General features: G+C 46.8%; 1 protein-coding gene across 6 annotated transcripts in view; it reads left to right on the forward strand.

The window, feature by feature from the left end:
* Positions 1 to 19,124, forward strand: part of Armc9 (armadillo repeat containing 9) — a 132,996-nt gene that overhangs the window by 17,991 nt on the left and 95,881 nt on the right. For 4 of the 6 annotated variants that reach the window (XM_048428890.3, XM_087905067.1, XM_085697292.2 and 1 more), the window contains exons 6-9: positions 46 to 138; positions 1,598 to 1,628; positions 5,568 to 5,725; positions 9,884 to 9,982. In XM_048428890.3, coding sequence (XP_048284847.3) covers positions 46 to 138; positions 1,598 to 1,628; positions 5,568 to 5,725; positions 9,884 to 9,982 — 381 coding nt within the window. The remainder of the gene's footprint in view (positions 1 to 45; positions 139 to 1,597; positions 1,629 to 5,567; positions 5,726 to 9,883; positions 9,983 to 19,124) is intronic. The other 2 variants (XM_048428893.3, XM_085697290.2) reach the window with 1 other exon arrangement.

The raw sequence follows: 19,124 nt of genomic DNA on the forward strand, positions 1-19,124 counted from the left end.
GTACCGTGGCTATTTAGTGAGCTGATGTTTTGTTTGTTTCTTCAGGATTCTTGGACCCCAGAATTGAAGCTGAAGCTGGAAAAGTTTTTAGCTTTAGTTTTTAAAGCCAGTAACACGCCAAGACTTTTAACCATCTGTGTATCCTTTTGAAGCGAGTGGGGACCCCTGGGTTATAGCAACAACACTGGCTTTGGGTATCTTAGACCAGCAAACTGTCGAGGATCTGCTGCATTTGTTTATGAGGTGAAATAAGCATCTGTGGGGGGCTTTGCCATGAACTGGAAAGGGCTCACTTTCATGGGTTTCTGAGACTTGGCAATGGTCTAATTTTTTTTTGAAAGATATATTTATTTTAGTGTGTGTGTGTTAGTACAGGTATCTACAGAGGTCAAAAGAAAGCATCAGATACCCAGGAGCTGGAGTTTCAGGAGGGTGTGTCCCATGACATGGGTGCTGGGAACTGAGCTCAGGCTCTCTGGGAAAGAAACAAGTGTAACCATTGAGCCATATTTCCAGCCCTCTGGTCTTATATTGGTATCATCAGCCAAGAAACTGTCTCGGGAGGAAAAAAAAGAAAAAACTCTATATTCAAAAAAGTGTTCCTTTGCAAAGGCCCTTGAGTCATTTGGGAGGCCTCGAGGTTGTGGCGTTTGGATTTGCCACTCAAATCAAGACTTCTTTCTAAACAACCATGTTGCATAGCTGTATATTCTATAAAGTTTACCCATCATAAGTGTCAAAGTCATTGATTTTTAGCAACTGGACATAGTTGTACAACCATTATCTTAATCCAATGTACTGGGGACATTTTTGAGAGTACAGAGGGACAGTGTCACAGCTATAAATGGAGCCTGTTCCAAGAATAACAGAATGTTCTGTCACCCCTCCCATTAGAGACTGACTTATTCCCCAGTGGTTGTTAGTCTTCAAGAACATGAGTCTTTTCTTGTTGGACAAGCATCTATCCAAATGTATCTTATACACAGGCCTGGGTTTGATCCCTTACCCTGGAAGAAAAGAAGAACAGAGGTGACTGCAGTGCTGGATGTGCAGCTCTCACTGTGTGGAAAGTCACTGAAATGCACACTGAATAGGCCCGCACAGCATGCGTGCACGGAACTGTTAGCAGAGAAGGAAGAAATCCATCCGTAGGAGAAATGAAAGGCGTGACTCTGCTCATTGTACAGACGTGGGAGCTTGGCAGCCCAGCTCCCGGTGCAGCCTTAGCCACTGTCCTCCCCTAGTGTGTGCCCTCGGGATGAAGCTTTAGAGCTGCAGTGACAGTTTTAGTGTTACGGGTTCAGAGGAGCATACTAGAAAGGCTTTGCCAGCAGTGCAGAGACCTCTGTTAGGGGCAAGCAGTCCAGTGTGGAGGCTGTGGAGATACTGCAGCGTGTGGTTCTCGTGGAGATCGCTGTGGCAGCGTGAAGGGGTGGCAATGACTAAGCAGCGTGAGAAACTGCTCTCTGGTTGTTTTCAGCAACCTCTGGAGCTCTGGTCTCTGCTGGGTCAGTCTCTCCCGTCAGCCTCTGGCCCTTTCTCCGCCAGCCTCACAACACCAGATGCCCCAGGGCTGTTTTCCTGAGCCGCTTTCTCGTCCCAGAAGGAGAATGGACAGAATAGCAAAGGTAAATCATCTTGATTACAGCTTTCATGAGAACAGCTTTGCCAGCTCAACTTCTAAGCTGTGAGAAGAAACAGAGACGGAGAGAATTTGTGGACTTGGCAAATGAGGGCTTTCAAAGTCTAAATATTTACAGAGTGCCTTGTGATCCTGCTCTGTTCAGTTCCTGGAGGCCCACTCTTTAAGGATGGCTGGTGGGCCACCATGTCCAGCGTATTAGATAAGAAATGGAGAAAAGGGAAACAGCCAAGTCCCAGGCTGGCAGGAAGCACACAGCCAGCTTGGGGCAGAGAAAGTATTTTAACAGCTCAGCTCTTACCTCTAGTTTGTCAGATGCAGTTCCAATTTTAGACAGCATTTCCATCTTTTTAAACATCAAAGTAGTTTCAGTCGTGAGTGTTTACATAAGATGGTATTTTTTCCATGGACAATAGTTCTTACTGGAGCATTTCATCTTTGAGTAAGGTGAGAAAAACTAGTTAATATGCTGCGGTGGCTTTAGTTGCAATGCACTGCCGTGGTCTTGTCTTAGATACTCTGTTTTGAAATGCCTTCAGTTGTTGGGAAGTGTTTGTGATGAGCTTCACACACAGGTATTTAGGAAGGCAGGGTCCTCAGCTCCCAGCAGAGGGAGTTTTCCTATATGAAAATTTGGGCCATGAAACAGCAGTGTTGCTCTTTTCCAAGGAGAGCGGTGTCAGAAGGTTTGAGAACTTCCTGCTTTTTTTTTCTGTGCTTTACTTAAGAGAATTAAATTTTTTTAAAAATATTATTTTTATTTTATATGTATAGGTATTTTGTGTCCATGTAAGTCTATGAACCGCACAGGTGCCGGTTTCCTTCAGGTGTCAGATCCTCTGGAATTGGGGTTACAGGCAGTTGTGAGTCAGACCTGGGTCGTCTGGATGAGCAGCCAGCCCCAACCTCTAAACCCTAAAAATCTCCCACACCAGCATTTTCTTTTTAAGAAAGGAAGTATTAGTAAATTTTTAAATTCAGTTTACCAGGGAGTTGGCAAATGAGTGATCATTTAGCTGTGACACATACGGAGAGTCTGGTAGCATGAGACAAGAAGGTTCTGAATGTTCTGTCTTGGTTTCCTCCTGTGTTAGCCATCTTCCCATCATCACAATGAAATAAACAATGGAGGCAGTTAACTTAAAAAGCAAAGGTGCTGATTCAGTTCTCAGTTCCGGGCTGCAGCTCTACATGAGGCAGCTGGTTGCTTGGGTCTCTGGTGAGGGCACCTGATGTTAATAAATAGTAAGTGATGTGGTAGAGCGTGCTACTTACATCCTGAACCAGGAAGCAAAGAGAAGACGGTCTGGGTCCTTCCTGATGTTTTGGTGCCCTCCTAGTAGCAACTCCCTGGGGATTAAGCCACTAACACATGAATATATGGGAGACACTCACTCTAACTGTTGGATTGTACCACTGGCCCCAGAAGCTAATGACCATCTCACAGTGAAAGCATATTCGTTCCATTCTGAGAGCCCCCAAAACTTGCTTGTTCTAGCATTACTCAGAAGCCCCATACTAGAGATTAATCTAAGATGCAAGACAAACCCATCTCTGCACTCTGAAAAAGACACACGAAAAAATCAGAATGTGGGCAGGATACAGGTTCCTAATCCAAAAGGAAGGAATGGGAAAATAAAATGTAGTGAAGCACCTGAAGCAAGAGCCAAGCCCAGGCCAGGCAGTAGTAGTGCACACCTTTAATCCCACCACTCAGGAGGCAGAGGCAGGTGGATCTCTGAGTTAAAGGCCAGCCCAGTCTACAGAGCAAATTCCAGGACAGGCTCCAAAGCTACACAGAGAAACCCTGTCTTTAAAACCCAAAACAGAACAAAAAATTCCAAGGCCAGCAGGGCAAACGTGAAACCCTACCACACATAAGTTCAGCACTTGGGGCAGTATGGTGGGATATGAACTAAGGGCTCCCTACCTTGCCTCCGTCTGTTGCTTATTCTGGTGGCAGCCCACATGGCCACTCTCAAGCTGGCTATGCATCCTGCCTGCAACTTTCCTAAGTGGGCATTGTACATTGCTGGCCCCTTCTCTTGTGGCTTCGTGTCACTGCTGGGGCCTTATAATGTATTACCTCACTGGGAGTTACTTGCAGGGACTCAACCCGAACACCCTGCTTAGCCTCATGGGCTTCCTGTGAGTGACCCTGGATTCTGTTGTCAGTATAAAACATCCCTGACCTATTAGAAGTTGAGTTTCAGTCATCTGAATGCCTTGCTGACTGACCTCAGAAATCCCAAGGCCGTCTTGAGCGAATAGAGCATCCGTAGGTTTGGTTTTGGTTTTTGCGGAGTCTTGAAAGTAGCACAGTCTGGGCTCCCGTTGCTCTTTCTGGAAAGTCCTTGAAACCAATTTATGTTTTTGCATTTCTGAGTCTGTGGTGGCCTTGCAGGTGTCTGCATTGTCCTCTAGGCCCATTTCCTGTTGTCTCAGTAGAAAGGCCTTGATTCACTTATACCTGAGTTTAAGCTTCTCTTTATTAGAGCTAGTTTCTTTACCAACTAAGATAAATCTTGGCCATATGTCATTGCTCCTTTCCTGGCTAGGTGTTTTGCTCTTGATTCTCACTGAAGATTTGGTTAAGAATAGCAGCCAGTGCCCATGTCGTAGCCTGAGTGCCTTGTGGCCATGAAGTCTCTGCCAAGTAAGCCACATTTCAGGCTGGCTCTCAGACTTAATGTAAGGAAGATGGCCTTTTCTCCGGTCCCAATAGAATTCTCTTTTCCTTCTGGAAGTATACAACATGGGTCTTTTTGTCTGTGATTGTTTTTGCATGAAGGCCCTACCTGGCTCACCCATTAAACGTGGTAAACTCCAACTCTGCTGATAGCATTGAGGATTCCTCGAGCCCCATCTATGCACTCCCACACACACACAACACCAGGTGTAGTGTAGTCAGCAGCCCTGAATCTTAGTGCCAGTTTCTCTCGCAGATCCCAAGCCCAGTGGTTCCAGATGTGTGACTGGTTCTGCCTGCTGTATTCCTCACTCAAGGCTCAGAGTGGGCAGGTCTTCTCCATGGAGGAGCAGGAGTATAGAGGTGTCTTCACAGGGCCAACCTTGAATGCGTGGCAGGCACTACCAGGCTACTACATAGCTGGCACACAGCCTAGGAGCACTGCAGCACCTGAGGTTTCTCTGCCCACTACATGGGCGTGCCAGGGAATTCTCAGCTGCTCTTGTCAGAAGAGTCAGGGCCAGCCCTTGGCTTGTTTTTTTGTTTGTTTATTTATTTGGTTGGTTTTGCCTTGCAAGACAGGGGTTTTCTGTGTATCCCTGACTGTCCTGGAACTCACTCTATGGACCAGGCTGGCCTCAAACTCAGATTTACCTGTCTCTTCCTCCCCACGCTAGGATTAAAGGTGTGTGGCACTACCATACCCAGCCCCAGTTGATATCCTTAAACACGATCGCATTGTTGGCACTTGCCCTGCTGCTCCTGTAAGTGCACCTTCTGCCCACAGTTACACTACTGCCATTGTGTGCGGGCTCCCATTTTATTAGCTACCTATGTACCACTGGGCATCTAGGCTCGTTCCGTGGCTTTGTTATTGTGAATGCAGTAGCAGTAGAGTGGTTATACAGCTATTCTTGTGGTGGGACAAAGAGTCCTTGGGGTGCATGCCCAGGAGTGGTGTAGCTTGGCCCTATGACCTTTGTAGGGAACCTCTATTGTGCTTTCCATAATTGCTGCTTGCGCTCATTGTCCCACCATCAGTGAGCAAGCATCCTTCCACGTCCTCACCAGCATTTGCTGCTGGATTTCTTTTTCATTATTGTCACCTCTTATGCAGTGCTATGAAGGATTGAGGCAGAAGGCTTGGCAGCCTCAGAGAAGAGCATGGCTACTTGATTCTGGGTTTGCTGCCTCTGCTGTCCTTGTGTTTGCCTTCAACGTCGGCTGTCTTCCTAGAAATGCTGCAGCAGCTCCATCAGCAGCTGGTGGAGGCCGAGCGACGGGCCATGACCTACCTCAAGCGGTACAATAAGATCCAGGCCGACTACCACAACCTCATTGGAGTCACAGCCGAGCTGGTGGATTCTCTAGAGGCCACGGTCAGTGGCAAGATGGTAAGGAACGTCCCCTTTGTGTATTTCAGAGAAAGTGCATGGAACCTGGACTGCATTGCTGTGGGACTCCTAGCCCTCACTGATGGAGCCTGCCCTGTATTTCAAAAGGCCAATGTACAGCAGCCATGCCAACACTTGCAGTATTTTACCTACTTCATTGATGTCAGTTTCTGCTTTACTCTTTTTTTTTTTTAACTTTTAAAATGTTATTTATGGCCAGGTGATAGTGAGTGACATACACCTTTAATCCCAGCACTCAGGAGGCAGAGGCAGGCAGATCTTTGTGAGTTCGAGGCCAGCCTGGTCTATAGAGCGAGTTCAAGGACAGCTAAGGTTGTTACAAAGAGAACCCTGGCTCGAAAAACAAAATTCAAAACAACAACAACAACAAAACAAAATGTTATTTATGGGCCCATTGTAGCAGCATACACTTGAATCATAGCACTTGGGAGGCAGCGGAAGACAGATCTCTGTGAGTTCGAGACCAGCCTGATCTACATAGCAGGTTCCAGTTTAGCCAGGCCTTACATAATAAGACCCTGTCTTTAAAGAGAGAGAGGGGGAGAGAAGGAGAGAGAGAGAGAGAGAGAGAGAGAGAGAGAGAGAGAGAGAGAGAGAGAAAGGAAACAAAACAAAACAAAACAAACCCAAAGAGATGCACAGAGTTGAGCGAAGTGTCTGGGTACTGAGTCAGCACAGGAAGAGCCATTGCTTTACTGTCCCTGGCAGGGAACTGCTCCCCAGCTCTGTTAACACATAATTTTGTTGTTGTTGTTGTTATCAGATAACTTGTGATAAATGGCTAGTGTAAAGAATAAGGTATAGGGGTAAGGACCCAAGTTTGACTCTAACATGATTTTTAGAGGAGAGAAACTGTTCAGCCTTGAATAGGCTTGTAGAAACTCATATCACACAGAAAGTCTGCAAAGAAAAGCACACACCTCCCTTTTGTCTTCTCTCCTATTATAAAATAAGTGCCCCCTTCTGGGTGTGTCTCTAGCAGCCAGGAGGATGTGATTCTTGGTGTGGCTTGAAGATCAAAGATGAGCTCTGAGCTCCTGCTACTGACTTCCCCAGCTGAGACTTGCAGATGTCAAGGCAGAGATGCTGAGGTGAAGCACGGTTAATAAAATCTGAGAGTCAGAAATTGGGGTTCAACCTGAAGCTCCAAAGAGCAAAACAGTCAACCGCTGGCTCTTACCTTGACCTCAGTCTGAAATGGCGATGTTTCCTCCCAGAATCTCAGAATGAGAATGCGCCTATAAAAGCTGTCTTCCCCCCGCCTTATATTCCTCTCTAGGACTGGGTAAAGGTGTGCACCACCGTCATTAAAGCCATGCACCGCCCTGTTTCTATGGCAGCTAGTGTGGCTACTGAGATTAAAGATGGGTGTCATTGTGGCTACTGGGATTAAAGGTGTGTGTCTTTATGGCTACTAAGATTAGAGGTGTGTGTTACCATTATCTGGTCTGTAAGGCTAGCCTGGTCTACAGAGTGAGTTCCAGAATAGCCAGGGTTGCACAGAAAAACTCTGAGGAAAAACACTTGCTCTTGCATTGGACAGGGCTCAGTTCTCCCTGAACTGACATAGCTTCTGGAAGTGGTCTGGCGCCCTCTTTTGGTCTCCTTGGGGAACCAGGCACGTATGCAGTGCCCTTACATGTAGGCAAAACACATAAAAATACAGAAATCTTTAAAAAAAGGGGGGGGGCAAAACATAAAGGATTCATTCTTTTTTATTTTCATCTAGATCGTATGTGTGTAGGTGTTTTGCCCGTATGTGTGTTTATTCACCATGTGTATACCTGGTGCCCAAGATGGCAAGAAGAGGGGCATCAGATCCTGTGGAGTTGGAATTATAAGTACATGTGAGTTCACTAATGTGGATGCTGGGTACTGAACTCAGATCTTCTGGGAGAGAGCATCAAGTGCTCTTGACCATCGAGCCATCTCTGCAGCCCCATGGCTCATCTAGAAAGATGTGCTTATGACAAAAAATTTAAACAATGCAGAGGACCCCACCATGCTTTCACCCCATTTTGACATTAACATGTTCTTGCATGTGATTTCAGTACATTTGTGTGCATACATACAGGCTTGCAAGTGCAGACACATGTACCCAGTGTTCTTAGATTTAGTTGCGGTCTTATGACCCATCACCCCTCTAAAACTTGCTACTTATTTCCCATTTATCACAGTGTGTTGATGGTCTTTGCCCTCCATCTTTTCTTTAGCACATTAGTAAAACAGTGGAATCAGTGAGTCCCTCCTACCCCATTCTGCAAGTGCTTATGCAGATTCCTTCTTAAGGACGACCCATTAGGCAGCTCTCCAGTGATGAATATTGAGACCTTGTTGCTGTGCTCCAGGGTTCTATCAGAACGTGTTTCTCTACACACTTCGGTAAACACCACCCATGGTTAAACTTTATGGTTGGGTGTGGTTGTGCACACTGTAATTCCAGCAGAGCCACCCTGAGCCATTCTGGCAGGAAGTCAGCGTCGTGTTGTCATGCACTTGACAGCTTATTAATAATGGCCGTTATCTACTTAGCTGGCGCTTCCTTAATACCAGACATATCTGGCCTCATCGTTCCTCACTAGAATCAATCAGGTAGGCATCTTTTATCTCACCGATGGCTCAGGAATGCAGCTGCTCATTTGTCCACAATCAAAAACTGGACCCCAGGTCTTCAGATTTGAAAGTGCCATTCTTGCCACTGCATATGGCCGGCCACTTACTTTGTGCCTTGAATTTACAGGATCAGCTGAAAAACCATTTATTTTCCATGAAGTTGAAATGCACTGTGTGGAATGGTACCCTTCAAAGTAGGGCAACTGTGATTATACCTGTATTCAGTTACCTTTTTCTTTCTTTCTGACACAAGGTTTCTCTGTGTAACAGCTCTAGCTGTCCTGGAACTTGCTCTGTAGACCAGACTGGCCTTGAACTCACAAAGATCCACCTGCTTCTGTCTCCTGAGTGCTGGGATTAAAGGTGTGCACCACCAGCAGCTCCCAGTACTTTGTAAAAATTATTTTAATTGTATGTGCATTGGTATTTTGCCTGCATGTTTTTGTGAGGGTGTTAGATCCCCTGGAACTGGATTACAGACAGTTGTGAACCACCATGTAGGTGCTGGGAATTGAACCCTGGTCCTGTGGAAGAGCAGCCAGAGCTCTTAACTGCTGAGCCATCTCTTCTACCTCTGTAGTCAGTTACTTTTATATATTGGGTCAGTGTGTTAATTCCTCTCCAGAGCTCTGGGGTTATGGTGGTTACTTTTAATTATCCACCTGATACAATCTACATCCACCTGGGAAGAGATCTCAGTGAGGGATTGTCTGGATCAGGCTGGCCTAAAGACGTGTCTGTGGAGGAGTGTCTTGATTTAAGTTAATTGATTGGGAAGACCCAGCCCACTGTGGACAGCACCATTTCCTAGACCTGGATTCTGAACCGTGTAAGAATGGAGAAATCAAGTTAAATAGAAAGCATGCATCATGCATTCTCTCTGCCCTTGACTGGATGTGACTGGATGCTTCAAGTTTCTATTACCAACTTCTCCACAGTGACAGGCTATACCCTAGATTAGTTTTAAAGTAAACCCATTTTTCCCTATGTTACTTTTTGTGTCTTAGTTAAGGTTTTATTACTGTGAAGAGACACCATGATCATGGCAACTATTATAAAGAAAACATTTAATTGGGGTGGCTCACAGTTTCAGAGGTTCAGTCCATTATCATCATAGTGGGGAGCATGGAGCAGGCCAGTGTGGTGCTGGAGGAGTAGCTGAGTCCTACATCTTGCAGGAAATAGGAAGTCAACTGAGGTATTGGGCGGTATCCTGAGTGTAGGAAACCTCAGAGCCCTCCCCAACAGTGATGTTCTTCCTCCAACAAGGCCATACCCACTCCAACAAAGCCACACCTCCTAATAGTGCCACTCCCTATGAGATTATGGAGGCCAGTTACATTCACACACCAGAGTATGGTAATTTTGTCACAGCAGCAGAAACTAGGACAGAGGATAAAGCGTAAGATGCTCTTCTAGCGTGGCTCTTTCATCAGCTCACCTATAGGAAGTGCTGAGGTAGCGGGCCTTGGAGGTCTCGAGGGCAAGCTGTATTCCTTTCACCTGTTGACCTTGTCCTTGCAGATCACCCCCGAGTACCTGCAGAGCGTCTGTGTCCGCCTCTTCAGTAACCAGATGCGGCAAAGCCTGGCACACAGCGTGGACTTCACAAGGCCTGGGACGGTGAGGCACCATGAGAGAAAGGGTGTCCTGGATTGGTCCCCCCAGACTTAAAGTGACCTCACTAAAGAGAGTGAAACTGTGAGAAAGTGACATCCAGGAAACTCGGATGCATTTGTCTTTGGCAGTCTGGAAATTCCCAGAAGGAAAGCAAAGCTGTTTTTGAGGAGGGTGCAGCTGAGGGTCAGCTGTTGGGGTGAGCAAGGAAAGATGCTGTTTTGATCTGCCAGGGCAGTCGGGAGGAACAAATAGAAACCCTGCTTTATCTTTTGAAAGAACTCTTAGGGCTGGGATGATGTCTCAGTCAGTAAAGTGCTTGGCGTGCAAGTGTGAGGACCTGAATCTAATCCCTGAAGCTGGGACACCGCTGACTTCCTATTGCTGGGAAGGCAGAGAGGTAGGCAGGTCCTACCTGGTCAGCTTCAGGGCAGTCGATAGTGTCCAATGATTACAACCAAGCCTGTTCTGTCCTTCACATGTACATGTGCACGTACATGTAAAAGAACTGAAGGTGAAAGATTGAATGGCTTAAGACAAGGTGGTTTTTCTTTTTAACTTTTTATCCAGAATAGTTACGGGCTTGCAGGGAAGTCATAAAAATAGCAAGGGACGCTGGAGTCTTCCTTGACCAGCGTTTATTTGCTCCTTTTGTGTGTGTGTCTGTGAGTTTCAGTATGTGTGTTTCTACCCTCTGCTATGTGTCTCCACACACACACACATGAACATACACAAACACGATAGGTTTTAGAAAACATTTGTACATATTTTTCAGGTGGGTATATATTTATCTTTGCTTTGCCTTGTTTTGTTGAGACAAGATCTCATGTAGACCAGGCTGGCAGTGAACTTGCTGATCCTTAAATTCTGCTCCTCCTGTCTCTAACTCCCAAGAGCTGGGATTACAGGCATGGAATACCACACCTGACTACTTCTCATTTTCTTTTAGAGATTTGTTTTGACGACTTTTAATTATGTGCAGCATGTCTCCATGAGCTCTGTGCATGTGAATGCATACAGACCAGAGGCCTTGGATGCCCATAGCTTTTCAGCGCTGAAACTTGAGTCCTGGAAAAGCAGCAAGTGCTCACCTGCTGGGCCATCTCTACTCCTCAGTGTGTGTCTTTCAGACTTGACTGTGTTGGTCTCTTTGTGATCCCAGGACTAAAGAGGCTGATGCAGGAAGAATTCTAGCAAATTTGAGATCAGCTTGGATTACACAGGGAGGGTGAGACTCGTGGGCTGTAGGAGACTGTCTCAGAAACCAAACCAAACAGAGGTAAACATGAGAATTGCTGTTCTCTTACCCGACCACATAATTATCAACTCCAGTAAATTTAACATCTGTCTGTCTGTCTGTCTGTCTGTCTGTCTTCTCTGTCTACCTATAGTCATTTTATCTAATCTTTCCATTTCCATTCCTCTGTGGAGCCAGTACTGCCCTTCATGGCCACCCACTCAGTAGGCTGGGGTCTGTGTTGTGGGAGTCATCTGGACTGTGTAGCTCCTTCGATCTGGATCATTTTCCTGCTCTTCTCTTTGACTTTCATTGTGTTGACATGTGAGGAAACTCTAGTCCCCAGACTACAGCTTGGCTGGGCATGGTGGTGCAAGCCTTTAATCCCAGCATGCAGGAGACAGAAATAGGCAGATCTCTTGTGAGTTCAAGGCCAGCCTAGTCTACAAAGTGAGTTTCAGGACAACCAGGGCTACCCAGGGAAACTGTTTCAAACCCCCCACCACTCCCCTGCAAAGAAAGCAAAGCAGACTACCCTCCTTGTGTTTCGGTATTGCTTTGCGATTTGGGCTCAGGTCTTACATCCCATGCTGAGTGTTGTGGGGGTTGGATGGGGTGGGGAATGGAACGTTCTTCTAGGACAACACACCTGGAAGTGCACAGTGTCGAGTCAGGGCCTCCTAACCCTGGATGTCACCAGTGTCCCCAAGGACATCTTCAAAGTTCAGGAGCCACCTTCATCCTAGATCTCAGGCCTGTCTGCTGCCTGGTCAGAGGCTGAGTGGGCGAGTCCAGGTCTGGACAGAGGCCCTGATGATCCGCAGTACCCTATAGGCCAGCTCAACTTTAAATAGGATTTACATACTCACATTAGAATCTCCATAAACAGGGCTTGAGAGATGGCTCAGCAGTTAAGAGCACTGACTTCTTCCAGAGGTTCTGAGTCAGTTCCCAGCACCCACATGGTGGCTCACAACTATCTGTAGTGAGATCTGGCGCCCTCTTCTGACCTCTAGGGTTACATGCAGGCAGAACACTACACAATAGACAGTAGACAAATAAATCTTTAAAAAAAGAAGAATCTTCATAAACAGAAGTTGTCTTTACTATTAAAAACAAAATTACACCTTCCCTCACTCTCAAGTGGATTTAAAGTGGCTTATTGAAAGAAAGATAAATGTGAAAAAATATAGATTAGAAATAGATTATGGATGAAAGGAAACAAAGAGTAAGCTAAGCCAAGGTGAAGGATGGTTGAGCAGTGCCTGTTGCAATATGTTCCCTATAGGAGGGATGTGATCCAATTTGCAGATCAGTTATGCTGATATGTTTACTCAAGTACCAAGGAGCTGTCCCCACAGCTGCTGGCCATGTCCTTACACAGGGACAGACAGAGTCTGGACTGTGCAGTCTGTCCCTTAAGATGTGACCATGGAGATTTAGTATGTAGAAATCTTAGGACTCACTGTTTTTTTGTTTGGTTGGTTGCTTTGTTTTTTGAGACAGGGTTTCTCTGTAGTTTTGGAGCCTGTCCTGGAACTAGCTCTTATAGACCAGACTGGCCTCAAACTCACAGAGATCTGCTTGCCTCTGCCTCCCAAGTGCTGGGATTAAAGGCATGCACCACCACCGTCCAGTTAGGACTCGCTGTTTTAAAGATACAAAATAAGTATTGGCCATCCAGGTTTTAAGAATACACCCTCCTGGGGCTGGAGAGATGGCTCAGAGGTTAAGAGCACTGTCTGCTCTTCCAGAGGTCCTGAGTTCAATTCCCAGCAACCACATGGTGGCTCACAGCCATCTATAATAAGATCTGGCGCCCTCTTCTGGCATGCAAGCATACATGGAAGGAATGTTGTATACACAATAAATAAATCTTAAAAAAAAAAAAAAAGAATACACCCTCCTGGGAGGCCTACAGGATAAAGGGCTTCAAGTCAGGCAATTGGCCAGTCACCTAAAACCTGCTAGTGGCTGCAAAATTCACTGCACTGGTTACAGTCTGGACTTCTTCATATCCTCTTCTGAACCACAAACTAGGACAGGAGAACTAATCAGAGGGTTTGTAAAGATCACCATCAACACTGACAAAGCTCCTGTTGGAGAGCGTGGGCTTCATTTTTGGAGAGATAGGGTCCCTACTCTGAGTTCAGGAATTGTATCAGTCTGAATAGCCCACCAAACCTGGACTACTTCCCTCACCACAGAGAAACCACACGGGGGCAGCGTAGATGAGCAGGAGCTGGCCTTACCACAGAGCCGCCACACGGGGGCAGCATAGACAGCAAGAACTGGCCTTAGTTCCTCTAGCAGACTCTGCAGTCAGCAGGAATGGCTGGAAGGGTGAGTCAGGAGTGCCCTGTCCCACAAACCTAGTCAGTCATTCCCTCTACCCAGAAAAAAGAAGGACAACTCTGGCAGAAGGCCTCACACACTCCAGGAGAGGAGGGGGACTCTTGTGCCTTGTCTCCTCGTTTCCAGACCACTGGGTCCAAAGCTGCCTGTCCGAGCTGGCTGACAGATCTAGTTGCTCCCAGAAGGATTGGCCCTGCTGAGAGTCTGCTCTTCTAAGGTAGAGGAGTCTCCTAGATGTCCTGTAGCACTGAATCCTGCATGTCACTTTGTCCCTGTGAGGCTGACCTAACCCGAGTTTTCCTCATCTTTGCCTTACGAGGGCCAGAACTGGGGTAGATAGAAATCACGTTATGTTCTCAGCCACCTAGTAAAAGAAGTCCGAGTTCTCCCCTGGGCACAGGAGATGAGACGGCTTTCTAGGATTCTGAAAGGACATCCATGCTACAGTGACATTTTCACACCAACCAGCAGCAGCCCTGAGCACTCTGGTGATCACATGACACTATAAACTGTCTCCCTGTGTGGGCCTCCTGCTGCTGAGAATACAGGTGTGCGCCACCATGCCCAGCCTACAATTGCTGTTTAGTGACAAAACCTTGGAACTGCATTTTCTAGACTGTATCCTCGTTGTTTTAAAAAATGATTGTATTACTGTATTAATAATTATGTGTGTGTCAATGTGGCGGTACCCAGAAGAAGGGCATTGGATCCCCTAGAACTGGAATTCCAGGAGGTTATAAGCTGCCCGACATCAGTGCTGGGAACTGAACTCAGATCCTCCACCAGAGCGGCAAATGCTCCTAAACTCTGAGTATCTCTGTGTCCCCTGTGACGGAATGCATGCCTAGTGCTTAGGTCACATGAGTCACATGCAGTCAGAGGGAGAGTGGTGCTAGCTCATCCCTCTGTGACCTGCCGAAGAGTCAGCTCAACCACTCGGGCTAGGGCTATTTGAACATTTGACTTGAAAACAGCAATTTAAGAATAAATATGGCAGCCACAGACCTTCCCCTTCATCTCAGCTGTCTCCCATAGCTTACCTGCTGCCTCACAGCATGTATTAAATACACATCCTCCAGACCTTTACAGAATGGATGCACATGCTCTTCTGCACCTCAGCCTCTAACTCAGTAGGACTTTTGTGCTTGTGTTTTATTGTTTTGAGACAGGTCCCAGGCTCACCTGAAACTCAGTCCTGTTTCAGCTCTTTCCAGTGCTGGCGTTCCATGCGAGCACTACCTTGTCCGGCCTAACTGTGTGTGTGTGTGTGTGTGTGTGTGTGTGTGTGTGTGTGTGTGTGTGTGTGTTTTCAAGATAAGGTTTCTCTTTGTAATCTTGGTTGTCCTGGAACTTGCTCTGTAGACCAGGCTGACCTCTAACTCACAGAGATTTGCCTGCCACTGCCTCCCAAGTGCTGGGATTAAAGACCACCTCTGCCAGGCTACCTAACTACATTTTTTAGAGCATTCTCTGTCCTTGTTAGTGTGCTTTTTAGTGCCCTTACCTTGTAGAGGGGTTGTTGTTCAGTTGGTTGGTTGGTTGGTTGGTTTTTCAAGACCCAGTTTCTCTGTGTAGTCCTGCCGCTGTTCTGGAATTCACTTGTAGACCAGGGTGGCCTTTAACTCACAGAGATCTGCCTGCCTCTGCCTCCTGAGTGCCGGGATTATACACGTGTGTCACCAAACCTGGCACTTTGTACGGTTTTAATGGAGGACAGTAGCTGTCTTGGAGCTGCAGCTACATCTGTGTGCTGCTTCTGTGGCTATAAAAGTGTGTGGCCCCCTTCCCTTTTCTTCTCCAGATACACAGGAGCATAGAAGTCCTCAAGAACAGGTGAAGGACAGGCCTTCCCACCTTGTGCCAAGGGTCTGCCTTGAGGGGAGTAGCTAAGAGGGCGAGTGACTCTGAGAAAGAGCCCAGGCCAACTATCCAGTTGAAATACAAGCCATATCCCCCTAGGTAAGCCCCAAGGCCTAGTAGTGGCCTCCAGGGCTGTGGGTTCATCGTATATTTTCATTGAAATGAATCCTTATTTGGACAAATACTGCAACTGGGAACTAGTCCTCCCTTTCCCAAATCTCCAGGTAAGGGTGTATTGGAAATGAGTTAAAATACCTCCATGATAGCAGTAAGTCTACAAGAGACCTAGGAATTGGGAACCGTGGGGGGGACCCACATCTGTGCTGTCCTTGGTTTCGGTAAAGTGCTATAGGGGTGGCCAGTGTGGCCGTCGAGGGTCTGGGGCCACACATGGCTCTTCTTCCTGTTGTGTAGTCCTTGCTCTGGCTGAAGCTCAGCATCTATACCCTCTTCACCTCCTGGTGACTTCCCTAGGTCTTCAAAGGATACATGCAGGTGGCCACATGGCTCTACTTCAGGCTCAGTGTGGTGAGACAGTCACCTGCTGAGATCCTGTCCCCTTGCTGTTACCTCACACACAGATGTGTGTCCCGTGCCCCCCCAATCTATGACAGTTCATACCTTTCTACTTTAATCAGCTGGTAGAACCATTACTGACCAATAGCTCTGACCTTTCCCTAGCTCCAGACATTGTCTTCCAGCCTCTTTCCACAAACATTTCATGTGCCCACCATCCACGCTGCCCTGTTTCCTGTTGTGGAGAATGACACTTTATGAAGCACCTGGAGGTCACCCAGGGATTGATCTGCCACTTCACCCATGTGCACTGGTCATCGGAATCTGGCAGAGGCTCATTTCTGCTGTTAGTTGCTCAGTGTGGCGCCTGCTTTGAGCTAGGACTTTCTGTGTATCTTGCTGGTCACTCAGCTCTCTGGATGCATCTGTTTGTTTATATTTTGTACCCCAGGAAGGAGTCGGGTATCTTAGTGGCAGCAATCACGTCACCCCTTTGCTAGGTGACCCTTTACTCCAGGGGAAAGTGGCTCTCTTTCTGTACACACCTCTTCTGGCTACACAGTCCCTCAGGGACGATCCCCCAGTTGCAGGCTGAGGCCTTGTGTGTCCCACTGTGGTTTGAGCCTCTCTGGAGTTTCCTCAGGAGTGTCCACAGTCCTTGTTCATGTACACATTAGCATAGCATGGCAGGAGTGTACCTGGCTAGCCACATGGTGCTGAGGGTGTCACCTGCCACCCCTTTTCTGCTCCTAGATAGGCCAAGCACTTCTTCCTTCTAGCTTTTGTTTTGCTTTACTTTGTTTTGTTTTGTTTTGTTTTGGAGACAAGGTTTTCCTACATAGTTCTGGCTGTCCTGAAACTCACTCTGTAGACCAAGCTGGCCTCAAACTCACAGAAATTCATCCACCTCTGCTTTCTGAGTGCAGGGATTCCAGGCATGCGCCACCACCGCCTGGCCCTTCCAGCCTTTCTTGTGCTCACATTTTTCAAAACTGTGTTTGCAGACTAAACCTGGCCCAGAACACACTAACTTTGATTTAGGAAGCATGCTGCCTAGTGAGATTCCTGGCTCACTGTTGTACAAACCTTGGCCGAAGGCCTCTCTCCCTCCTGAACTGCCCCTAGGAGTACTTTCCTTGATGTCACATAACCTTCACAGCCTGACCCTGCAGGTCCTCAGGTGGTTCCCTGCAGCTGTCCCAGACCTGCAGCTGGTCCTCACCTCCTGTACACAGGTCCTCAGGCCACCCCTGCTGGGAAGGCGGGGCTCCTGGGCTTCCAGGGCCTGGGGAGAGGTGAAGTGTTCACCTTTGTCTCCACAGCTAAGAATCTCAGGAGCTTTCGCTGACTGGACTCAGTAGTTAACACCTTGGTTCATCTGCTGTGTCCTCTGTCTGTGTCCTGAAGAAGCTTCCCAGCCTTCCTTCAGTGCTTCCTCAGGTGGACTCCACCGCTAACTGTTCAGGAAGGCTGGGAACACTATCTGCCGTCTGTGCCTCACCCTGCAGCTGTCCTGGCAGTCAAATAGCACCCTCTAGGACCAACTCAGGCCTCCATAACAAGGGTATCCTTTCTGGGTTTGTTCCTTCAGCATTCAGAATTCGCTGTTGGGTCAGGCAGTAGCGGTGTACATCTTTAGTCCCAGCACTTGGGAGGTAGTGGAAGGTGGATCTCTGAGCGTTCAAGGCCAGCCTGATCTACATAGTAAGTTATGGGACAGCCAGGGCTATAGAGAATCCTGCCTCAAAAAAATAAAAATAAAAAATAAAAACAAACAAACAAAAAATCCACTTGCCTCAGTAGAGGGATTAGTTCTGACTGTGAGGGATTTTCCCCTGCTGGGGCTGTCACCTGCCAGCTGTTGGGCTTTGCATGTTCTGCACACACTGCAGTGCCTACAGCCATGGAGCAGTGACAGAAATGCAGATAGCAATAGCTGTGTTCTTAACTGGCTTGAGAGCCTGCAGCGGATACCTTAGAAATCCACTGCCTGCTCAGGGTTGCTCAGCCGAAGTTCAGAAAGCCTCTTGGTGTTTGCGTGTGATAGCCAACACTTTGGGGCTGGGATATGGCTCAGCCAGTAGAATGCCTCATGTGAGTGAAGCCTTGGGTTTAATCCTCAGTACCACACAAACCAGGAGTAGTGGCTCAAACCTGCAGTCACAGCATTCAGGAGGACCGGAAGTTCAAGGTCATTCTCAGTTAACTAGTGACTTTGCAAGACAGCCTGGGCTACATGAGGTCCTGTCTCAAAACCTTTAGGACGGAAAGAAGTAGAGCTTCTTTGAAGTTCCCATACCTTGAGTTGCTTTTCTTTCCTTGGCTTAGTTTTTCTCAGGTCTGTTTCATCCGCCCTCCTTTTCTCTCTCTTTTTCTTTGCAGAGGGAGGGTACTAGGTACTCTGCCATTTGGCTATGCCTATTCTCTTCTCTCCAAGTCCTTTGAAGCCAGTTCCAAACACTGTCTCACCAATAAATAAAAATACCCACATCTAACAGAGAGGTTTAAGAAATAAACACTAGGAGGCTGGAGAGATGCTCATTGGTTAAGAGAGTAGATTATTCTTCTAGAATATCCGGGTTCAATTCCCAGCACCTAGATGGCAGCTTAAAACTGTAACTCCAGGACCCAACACCCTCACACACATAGGCAAAACAACATACATACATGCAAATTACACATACATACAGGCGAAACACCATTAAAAAAATAAGAAAAAAGAAAAGAAATATAACCCACAAACAAATAGAATCAACAAGAACCCTCAGCACCAGTTCAGCCTATATTCAAATTTCTTTTTCTTTTGTTTTTTTTGTTTGTTTTGCTTTGTTTTTTTCAAGACAAGGTTTCTTTGTGTATCTTTGGAGCCTGTCCTGGAACTCACTTTGTAGACCATGCTGGCCTTGAACTCACAGAGATGTACCTGCCTCTGCCTCCTGAGTGCAAATACCTGCAGCTAAAACATCGATACACATAAAGAAAGAAAGGAAAAATTTATAATTCCCTTTTACCTCGCCCCTTCATCCCGTCTGCAGGCCAGTTCACCACCTCCTTTATTGACAATGCCCATAGTGAAGAAAACATGATGATGTATACTATGGGCATTGCCAGATTAAGTATGAGGAAAATAGAAGGATAAAGAAATGCAACATGAGGTATGTGTATGACAGCACAAACCAA

The sequence above is a fragment of the Myodes glareolus genome, chromosome 1 (genome assembly GCF_982192425.1).
Source record: "Myodes glareolus chromosome 1, mMyoGla1.1, whole genome shotgun sequence".
NCBI lineage: Eukaryota > Metazoa > Chordata > Mammalia > Rodentia > Cricetidae > Myodes > Myodes glareolus.